Genomic DNA, 11597 nt, shown 5'->3' on the forward strand with positions numbered 1-11597 from the left:
ACCTCCATGATTATAATATGTATTACAAAATATGGCATCAATGTGTCTCTCAAACAAATAAATTTCTAGTTAATGTTAGAAGTCATAGCTTTAAAAAGCTAAATACATGTAAATTTAACTCAGATACTAACAAATATAACTTCCATTATCATTTGTACAATGGTTGACTAATTTTAAATTGAAGTGTGTAATTTTATCTTCACAATTGTTGTAACTTTATTCTATGGATTTAAAAATTCTTTATCAGTTTCTTTACATCTTAATAATCTTCACAGTTTTATCCCAATGAACTGTTTTAAATTAAGGCAATGTTGATAAGACATCTTGCATGCACCTTTTTTGACAGCACAGAAGCAAGCAACAGTATTCATGTAACATAATAGTGATGATTTTATTGTTATTAATGTTCAAATGCTTTTATATATAATGCTCGTTTATGGAGCTATTTATCAGTATATTTCAAAGAATGAATCTTCAGGTGATATTTGTTAGCAAATGCTTTAAAACGTAGTAATCACTTGAATGATTTCTCACGAGTATGTTTCTTCATGTGTGTCTTAAGATTACTATTCTGAGTAAATGATTTTGAGCATATCTCACATTTGTATAATCTTTCACCAGTGTGTGTCAGCATGTGCCTCTTTAGATCACCATTATTAGTAAATGCTTTTAAGCATGTATTACATTTGTGTCTCTTTTCACCAGTGTGTATCAACATGTGTTGTCCAAGGTTTCCCTTCAGTGAGAATGCTTTTGAACATATGACACATTTGTGTGGCCTTTCACCAGTATGTATCAACATGTGCCTCTGTAGAAAAATCTTTTGAGCAAAACCTTTCAAACATATTGAACATTTGAATGACCATTCTCCAGTATGTGTTGACATGTGATATCTGAGTTCTTTTGGATTGCGAAAGTTTCTGGAGCACTGTTCACAGTGATGCTTCTTCTTCAGAGAGTGTACCAATTGTTTATGTCTTTCAAGGTCATTTTCACACTTGTATACCACCCAGCAAACATTGCATCTGAATTGAATCTCCTTCTTAAGATGCACATGCATCATGTGAGCTTTGAGAAGGTCACTTTGTGCAAATACTTTGTAGCAAATTTGACAAGCATGCAGTAAAGTGCCTGACGCATCTTTTCCCATGCTATCTTGTTTCTGGCCATTATCTGAAAGATTTGAAGAATAGGAAAAAGAAGATGGTCAATGCATAATCAATTCCTGCAGTGAACAAATTGGTTATCACCAGTTTGTGTATACACATTTATGTACATAAATAACAATATAGATAGACATGTTCATATATAATGATATATGTAGGCAAGTATAGTTATAATCTTATATTCTTTTTTTCTTGCATACACACTCAACAACAAAGCATCTGTCATCACCTAATGCTGACCATATTGATTACTGTTTTTCACATAAAATCTGTCAAATATATTCATACTCAAGCCCAAGAGGTAAGCCAAACACTTATTAGCTTCTGGAAATACCTGATTAAAAAGATTAATGGTCAATTAATTAGATGTAGGCAGTAATTAAAAAGAAATAAATATTTGAACTTTATAAGAAATGGACTAATCTAAAATGCTATTTATTTGTTTGAGCAGATACTCTCTTCATTCTGAGGTTTTATAAAATATCTCAGAATTGTTTTTAAATATTTTTGAAATTATTTCATTTCATTGATAATCAAAATATTTTATCACCTATCAATTAAATAATATTACCCTCCCACAAAATTTTACTGTATTCTTCACCATGTCAATTGGTGATTTCATCCAGCATATACAATCCATGAGCAGCTTAGGGTTGATTAAAATTAGAAGGTACTAAAAGTCACTTACTGCTGCTTCAATATTGGCCTAGTTAATGAAGAATAAATATTTTGATGTTATGTTACTTGATAATAAGCAAATGATTAGATTTCCTCTGCTATTATTTAGCAAAGAAAAAGGAACCTAGTACATGCAGTAAAATGAACAGTTATGTGGTTGCTAATGAAATCATTAACATAGGAAATGAACAACTAAGTGGTTCCATGTTGTATTGCATTACTTTTTAACAAGCCTATTTAACCAGTATACAGTGATATATAAACAGGAAGAAAAACTTTGTTGAATTGCTAAAGAAATATCATCACAAATAAATTCAGCTCACCTCTTTAGCTAACTTCTAAACCTATGTTTTCAATTATTATCTTATATATGTAAAGCATAAAGGGAAAAAGCCATTGAATATCCATTTATATCTCATTTACCAGTTTTTTAACAACTAAAGAGAAGCTTTTTTATAAAATGGCAAGAAAAATTTTCATATTAGAGCCACCACTGAATTTCTCAGGTAGATATTTCCTATGCTATTGTTGAGCAAAGAAAAATGAACAAGTATTGATTTGGCAGGTAAACATTTCAAAGCAAATATATTTTTTGCAGGTGCAAGAATGAAAAATAAAACCTTTTCTAAGCTTTTACAAACAATTAACTCATGGGATAATAAATATATCACTTAAACAATGATATTCTTTTGTAAGAAAAAAATTGAAAAATCAGACATTTTATGCTGCTGCTTTCAGACAAATGCACAAAATAAAGCAATAACCATTGCCATGACATAACTAAGAAAAAAGAGAGATCTGGACTAGGAAAATGACAATATTTTACAGTAAATATTAAGTTATGTAACTTATTAGTTTTGGTTATTTTGGTTTCCAGATGACTTTATTAATTAAATAATTGTAGTAATGTTATTTTGGTACCCAAAATTGTATATATTTCTTGGCTAAACATAATAATTTACTTTATAGCAAATTATTTTTCAAACTAATTCTGCTGTATAAATAATATAATCCTAAATGAAATGTAGCAGAATATAATTAAAAACAATTAATTTTTAGTTGAATAAAAATAATAAATAAACGAGACATTACTACTAAAGTTTGGTCTCTCCATGACAGTTAACCACCAAGAGTTCTCCAATACCAGAAAGTCACAAAAGAAAGCACAGCTGATTCCTGAGCTATCCTTACCTTGTGCATGCAACCCTTTCTCTCTCAGGCATACTCTATCTTGTGCCATGTCAGCATCACACAGTTCCTTAATGTTGACATCTGCATCAGAACGCAAATGCAATTCTACATACTTGGAATAATCCTGCAGGATCAAAGACAAACATATGAGACTTTTGTACAGCATATACTTGTAAAACATTAAGAAATGCCCCAAAAGCTATCACACTATAAATACAAAGTTGTAATAACTTGTACATTTCTCAAAAATATTAATTTAAGCCTATACTTAATTAACAAAAATTGATTTTTTCCTCAAACAATTTATATGCATTTATTGAACTATTCAACATCAACTGATATTGCCCATTTTTAAACACAAATTAACAGGAGATTAGTGATGTTAAAGTTCAATGATGAAAAGTAAATACATTATGTATTTTCATGGATTAAAAATGGTAAATGGAAATCTTTAAATGCTCCTGACAATTTTTGTTATCTGAAGAATAGAAACTGCAGTCCGTAAGGGACACTTAAAATGAAGTAGAATGAAAGGATAACAATAAAAGTTATAAAAAGCATGTTAAGAAGAGAAAGGGAGATGGTTATTGGGAGAATTTTAAAGAAGGTGGCTGAGAATAAAGTTGGATACAGAAAGCACATTAATTGGCAATGGAATGCTAGCCATATGAGGCATAGAGGGAATTACTTTGGTCAAGGAAGGAAGTAAGGGGAGGAATAAGAAAGATTGGGCATGCATGACACGATGATAGGAGGAAACAAAGATACAGAGATGAAGATTGGCTTATAGTGGATTCCAGTTGTTGAGTTGAGAGAGGCAAGTATTAGAAAGTGAAATGTTACAACACTTTAAACCTCTCTCTTTAAAAAGAATAAGATATGCAATGAAGAGAATGACTCTTGAGAACTAATATTTCCAAGGTGTACCCCATTTAATAAAAAATGAGGAGTCATTGACTATGGCTAATTGGAATCATAATCTCATCTACTCATACAATCTGGTTATCTTGGACATCTACATCCCTTATTTCAATAGAATCACTAGTGAATGCATAATCACCAAAATCTTCTCTCATCTAATCATAAAACTAATGGCAAAAATACACACAATACTATATACTATGGTAGATGGTCAATCTTTCAAAATAAAATCATCAGGGCAAAGTATCTTTTGAGTCTATTTTTTAATATGAATCTGGCACAAAATTTATTTGAAAATCTATCATTTTCTCAAACATGGAATGCCTGCAACTGATAATAGTTAAATTGCTAATATTTACCATTCTTGAAATGGACTACAAATATTTATATGGTGGTCTATCAATTTAGAGTAGGTTTACATTTGTGCACAGACATGGAACACAGATACATTTCAACTTTCCTAAAAATAAAAACCTCATACACAGGACACACAATTATGATGACCAACTTTTTTAAATGGTTTTGGTTATGAAAAATGAATAATTGCTTTATTTTCTCACATTAACCTCCAACTCATGAACATTTTCATCAGTCATCAGTAAACTTGAGTACTGGCAGAACAAGTTTCCTCTTATTTAACTGTTGTCTGTTGTACTGAATGATAAGTAGCTTCCATGACTTTTCCATTCCTTCATATTGCCTGATTTACTATCAACCAAATCTACCCATCCTCTTTGATACTTTGTTCTAATTGACCAGGACTATATTATCTACCTTTTCAAACATGAACAATATCAATCAACAGGAAGGTGTTTGGTATGTGATCATTGAGTCCACCAAATGCTAAAATATTTCTTTGACTGGGACTTAAACACTGGATCTTTCGACTTGATGGGAAACCAGGGAAACTACAGGGGAAACCTAATTTACACTGTGATCCATGAGAGCCTTATAAAAGCATGTGCTAAAATTCTTTGGCCAAAAGATGGCATCAGAGGACTGTTTCACCAATGACAGAATTAGATGACACAAGAGGAAGGACAGTAGGTAAGCAATTGTACAACATCATAAAGGATAGGAAAAGTGCATTTGTGGCATGCATAGCCAAAAGAAAGAGACAAGCAAATTTAGCCAAATACATATTTATACACGAAATCCTTAAATATGAAAAACAAATATTCATTCACATGGAAATAGACAAAAGGGAAATGGATAGGAACACACATTAGGGAAAACTATGAAGAGGGGGGGTAGGCAGAATTGAGCAGTTCACAAGTGCAAAAATGTTTCCTTGCCTGGGAGTTGATCACCTGATCTTTAAACTTACCAGGCTGATGCTTAAATTACTGGACCTAGCATGGAAACGAAATTCACTCCAACATCAGTAAGGGCCTTATTTAGCAATGTGCCCTGATTATTAGGCCAAGAGATGGCAAATAACACTCATGACAAGAATATGCACTTACCAAATTCCTTCCTTCTTCATTATCAGGCCAATGACTGCAACCTTCCTGCATGGATGGGAACATTGAGGAATCAATATCCCTTACCGGAGAAGCTGAGTATTCACTGGCTGGATCAACCTCCTCTTTGACAATGATCATGTCATCTCCCACAACCACAGCACTACTGTCAACAGTGTTACTGGCATTTGTATAGGCATCATTCTCTTTCTTGATCTCACCAGGAAACTATTGCAAAGCATGCATGGATTGAAATTTAGTGATATTATTCTACCAGCTTTTCAAAATAAGATCATCAAGGCAACAAAACCTCCAGGTCAGCCTATTATATAATTCTAGCAGAACAATGCAGGACTTTATGGAAACAAATAACATTCGACAAGTGGCAATTAAACTGCTTGTACCAAATACTTATAAGGGACTATATATAATTATACAGGGTGTATCCTGAATGCAATGCAACTGAACTTTTTCTCTCACTCCACTTTTATTGGTTGGAGTTGGATGAAACTGCTAAGACTTAGTGAGGAGGATACTAAGCTTGGCTGCAAAACCTGTCTCAGTGCTCTTCAAGATATTGAAATGTCAGGACATTAGTTCTGGTACACTGTAAGTGGTGCCAAATGTGTCATAAAAAAAGGAATCTACAATTGAACAACCTTATGCATTTACTAAGTTTTCTGCTATGCTTGAAAAATCTTTTGAGCAAACTAAGAAAATTATTGGTGAGGCTTACAATGACTCTGCTCTGTTTTACTCACAAGTTACATGGTGATTATAGCCCATTTTAAGGAGGGCCAAAAACTAATTAATGACAAACAAATGCTCTGGGTGGCCTTCAAACAGCAAAAATTACAACAATATCTTTTTGGCAAGCAAAGAAGTGGTCCAAAATGATTGTTTTTCTCAAGGGCAGACAGTAGTAGCCTTGTACCTTCATGTACTGTAAAGAATCTAAAAAAGGTCCATCAGGGTGACAAAAGACATCTCTGCTAGCTAACAATTCCCTCACAGCAATGTGCACTGAAACAGTTTGTTACGAGTCCATGAGATGAGTTCTTAGCCAAACGCCAGGTGTCAATGCTGCCTCACCCATGCTATAGTCCTGACATTGCCCAAGTCAACTTCTTTTTGCTCTCTTAGATCATAATAGGCCTGAAGAGAACCTATTTTTTCCATCAAAAAGAGCCAATCAGCTGTGATGAAAACCTTGTGAGGGATCCCCGAAGATGCATTCTAGGGCATATACCATTCATGGTAGGAAAAAAATTTATTGAGGCTCATGGAGAGCACTTTGAAGAATTTTAAGTATTTGTGCAAATATTTTTAATAAATTACTTTTTTGCGAAAAACATTTTGCATTACCTATTGATTGCACCCTGTATGTTTACCATTTGAGTGTAAGTTTTGGTAGGGGGAGAGAAAATGAATTCTGAAGCATTTATTTAACCCTGCCTAAGAAGAAATGAAAACTCACCTTAATAATCAACTTTGGGAAAATTATCAGTATTGACTGAAAAGCAAAATTGCAGAATAACTAAGTAATTTACCCACCTCAATTGTAACTTCATTGTATTATTATTGGGCATAAAATTTTGCTGATTAAATGCTGTATTAGTGTTCTCAATCTGAACTGTATGCACTGAAGGGTCAATAGCTTCCTTGGCACTATTCAATACCAAAACATTGGTCAATGTTCCTTCAACAAATTCTTCTCCATGGCTTTCCCTACCCTTGTTGCCATTGCTCAGGGCATTACTCTCCTCCTTATAAATCATAAGAACATGAATTAAAATTAAGGTCAATTTCATAGATGATAATAGGGTTCATCATATACTAAGCCCTATACGCCTTCATGTGAAATTCCCCCATTAACAGGGTATTAATAGGGGAAGGACAGATCCATTCCCTGAACCATTAATGGTTTTCCAGGGAGATATCTGGTACCCAGTTAAGTTTTATACTGGCAGGGTATGTCCATAATGACATGTCCAGAAATAAAATACAGGCCTTATGGTAAAAAAGTCCTCTTTTCTAACCCTTGACTACCTTTTCCCTATATTTTAAATCACATGCAGATACAAAAGAAACATTCAGAACAGATAAGTGCATTAACCTGCAAATAATTTATAAGACACCCTCATAGCAAAAACCTTTTCTATGAGGGTGTCTTAGCAGGACCCCAGCACTACACAATACTGCGCCCTAAAACCCTGCATACTCATGACACTAAGCATTGTAGTGACAATAATAATGAGAAAAAAAGGTTGTCAGAACCGTAGTACACTTAGACTTGAGTGAATTAAACGATATTGTTAATAGATATTTAGATAACGGTGTTTATTTGGTCAAAATTGACCAATTGGTCCCTTCTTCCATTTAACCCAGTCTTATACAAATTATATAGGTATAAAAGTTAAAATTACATGCATACATCCAAATAACAAAACAATCCCAATAGACAGATACATTCATCATGCACATTGGTAGAACTATGCAGAGAAACTATGGACACAACTGACCTTCTCTCGATTGATTACCCAGTGTTCCATTGCAGGTTTGCAACACTTTTGGATGCGGTTATAGAAAACAGATAAACACTCGGCACATCGACGCTTAAACAGCCGGAATTCCGTAAGCTTTTCCATGCAGGTAGAACATACTAACCACGGGCAATTTCCATCCTCCACAACCTAATAAAATATTTCATTAAAAGATATTAACTTGAAATGCACGTTACTCTTCTGGCCCAAATATCACTATACTTTTTGACAACCGTGTACGAAATATATAAGCCAATACTATTAATTTAACCAAAGATTTCTTACACACATAATTTAAATAAACACGTTGCACAGACAACTAAACTTACTTTAACATCTATTATATCCTCTATAGTCTTTTTCAACATGATTTGTAATTTCCTATTCTCGCCGAAAACATTGATCAACAATCCACGACTGTTTAAACACAACCTGCAGACTTCAAATTCGGATTTATCGCACATTCTGAAGGTTTAAGAGTACTCCGAATGACTTACTGGAATATCTTACATAAAATAATAATGCAATATGTTACAATTTACTTAAAATAGTACTATTATAAAAGCTTTAACTACAGAGTAAACAACTTTACAGCTGGGCACTTGCATTTCGTTCTTCATCTGTTCAATTCATTTGAGAAGTTCTTTTGAAGTACAATCTTATGGATTGATATGGAAAGATAAGACTTAATCCTACTAACACATAATTTGGGCGAATTAGATGTAATCTAGTAATTAGGTAAAAGTTAAAAATATATCTCTTTTAATATGTTTATCAGGTGATGAAGGATGGCAGGAATTCTTTGATATTAAGTTGACAACGAATAGTATTATTAGTTCGTCAATGTTCCGTTCATTCATTCGAAAGACCCGGGTCAAAAGATTCAATAAGGTTTTTTTTATGATGGCTAAATGTAAGAATATCCTTGAATTTATAATAGCGATAGTTATTATGCGTTGCAGCTTTAGAGTGTATTCAAAATAATACAAGTTCCACATTGCCGTTTATCCATTCAGATATTTTCTGAATAAACATCAAATTAATCCTTGGGCGCGTAGGAACCAAACTAACGATGTGAATCTTTTTTTTTCGATGTCAAATTAATATTAAACGATGCCAGTAATACTCAATCACCTCATTATCATTTCAAAATTAGCTTACTGTAATTTCACTCTCCTTGTTACGTGATACGTCTAATAATTTCGATATATATGTTCATATGTTCTGACCCAGATTAGGATCCTCGTTCAACCGAAATGGTAGTGCCGAGCTGGGAATTTGTTTATTTTGTATGCTAATGTTGTTTTAGAAACTTTTAAAACTAATTCAAGTAAATTGCGAACATTGTTATCATACTTCTAAGGTTGGGTTATTCAGTAAATCATTCGGAGTACTTTAAAAAGATCGGGATGGGCGTTAAAGCCGAATTTCAGCCCTTTAGATTGTGTTTTAAGTAGTTGCGGTCTCTTGTTGAATGTTTTCGGCGGGAATAGCAAATTACAACTCATGCTGGAAAAGACTAGAGAGGATTTGGTGGATGTTAAACTAAGGTTACTTGTCCGTGTGATGTGTTTGTTTTAATTATCTTTGTAGGCAATCTTAAATGAAATTATTTAATAGTTGGTTTATATATTCTCTTCACTTGTCAACTAGTATTGTGGTACTTAAGTAAAAGGAGTTTCGTGCGTTCTTTGGTAAATATCTCTTTATGAAATATTTTATTAGGTTGTGAAGGATTCAAATTATCCCTGGTTGGTGTGTTTTACGTGCATGGAAAAACTGGTTGAATTTCGGCAGTTTAAGCGTTGATGTGGCGAGTGTGTCTGTTTTCTATAATCTTATTCGAAAGGGGTGCTATTCTGCAACGAAAGATTGCATATCCAATCGAGAAAAGGTCAATTATATTCATTAGATTTAACCAAATCAGTAGCGGACACATACAAAAAGAATGCAGAAAAGGAAATTTATACCCTCTTTGGAGAAAGAATCCTATGTACCAATTGTCAATGCAAATATTTAGACATTTACTTAACAAGAGATCTTGGGTGGGGGGTCCAAGTAGATAATATGACACGGAGGATATTTATTATTATAGCCACTGGAAAATAGTGGGATATATGAAATGGTTTTCGGGGATTGCAGTGCGAGGTACATCGGGCAGAGTGGTCGAGCGGTGCGGACAAGAGCGGAGGAACACAAGAGGTGCTACAAGAAGTGTAACCTCACCCAATCCCACTTTGCCGAACACCTGTGGGAGGAAAATCACACCAGTGATTTCATCCCCAAAATTTTACATCGTGAAGAAAAAGGGAGGAGGATGGACAAGAAGGAAGAGTTGGAGATCCGGAGAACAATGAAGAAACATCCTTACTCAATGACATTCTGTTTGAGAACGTATCACCTCTCCTAGAAGCCTCCCTAGCAATAACAGAAAAACAGAACCACTAACCCCTTCCCCCTAACTCCCATTGACTCCTAACCCGTACCTTTATCCCCATTAGCCATTGACTCAAATTATACCGACCAATGAAATTTTTCCCCTCTCTTAACCCACCTTCCAATCCTTCCCACTCACTAATGCTTTTCCTGGTGTTTCCTACCCTTTCCCACATTCTTTCGTACCTACCCCCGTGCTCCCCTCCCCGCCCCCTCTTCCCACAACTCCCCTACCCTTTCCAGAAGAGGGTATACCTGTATATACAATGATTGTGACTTTAAACTTTGTACCTAAGGATGACGCCGTAGCGTCGAAACTAGTCGTACCTGTAATAAAGTGGTGGATTGGAACAAAGTGTTTCTTTTTCATTTATTAGAATGAACTTCCACAAAGTTGAGGCTGAAAATAATTCATTGTAGTTATTAAAATATTTTTTGTGTGTGATATGAACGGCATATTGTATGTGATGTGGAAGTTTGTTTGTATATGATGTGGAAGTGCCATTTTATGTAAAAATATTTTTTCTCTTATCTGATTTTCTAGTGCGTGTATATATGTAATTTTCGTTGTAAGAGTTATCTTTGATAAAACTTTACCGTTGCCACCAGGAAAATCGCCTAATTGCAACGAAAAAAAGAAAATCATATAAATAATATTGGATCGAAAATTGATATTTCGTTCCATATACAATGATAAATATGTAAAAAACCATTTTCTCCTCTCCACGATCATTATGATCAATTGTGGTCATTGTAAAATTTAGCGAAAACTCTCTCGAAGGGGAAAAGGAAGCATTCTAATGTCAATATATTACCTAAGATAATTTATCTCAAGAGATAATTTTGTTTTATTTAGAAAAACCGTTTTCTCCTCACTATGGCCCTTAAATTCAATCACATTCATTGTAAAGGGTAGCAAAAATACTCACACTTAAGGATCTCTAAACCAGGCTCACGCCCATGAGAAGAAAATGAAAGCAATGCTATTCTAATTTAATACCTTGGATAATTTATCTCGAGATATTGTTTTCTTCTAAAAAGTTTTTGAATATATAACTGATGAAAATGTAAGTGATGTCAGCATTAAACAACAACGTGGTGAAACCCAAGAATGTAGAATCCTTCAAACTACCCCTATGAAAACCTACACCACCATAACTATGGGTGTTATTACACAAAAATAAAACCTTTTCCCCATA

The 11597-nt window shown here is 33.9% G+C and overlaps 1 protein-coding gene across 1 annotated transcript; it reads right to left on the reverse strand.

Annotated features, from left to right (window-relative positions):
- Positions 1-310: 310 nt before the first annotated feature.
- LOC139688369 (zinc finger protein 701-like) lies at positions 311-8529 on the reverse strand. The gene is made up of 5 exons (XM_071585904.1): positions 8292-8529; positions 7942-8112; positions 5423-5647; positions 3036-3159; positions 311-1173 (listed from the first exon to the last, which is right to left on the reverse strand). The coding sequence occupies exons 1-5, from the start codon at positions 8424-8426 to the stop codon at positions 515-517; spliced, it is 1314 nt and encodes a 437-aa protein (XP_071442005.1). The 5' UTR covers positions 8427-8529; the 3' UTR covers positions 311-514.
- Positions 8530-11597: the final 3068 nt, after the last annotated feature.

Source organism: Hetaerina americana, unplaced genomic scaffold (genome assembly GCF_022747635.1).
Source record: "Hetaerina americana unplaced genomic scaffold, ioHetAmer1.1.p SCAF_2, whole genome shotgun sequence".
NCBI classification, from domain to species: Eukaryota; Metazoa; Arthropoda; class Insecta; order Odonata; family Calopterygidae; genus Hetaerina; species Hetaerina americana.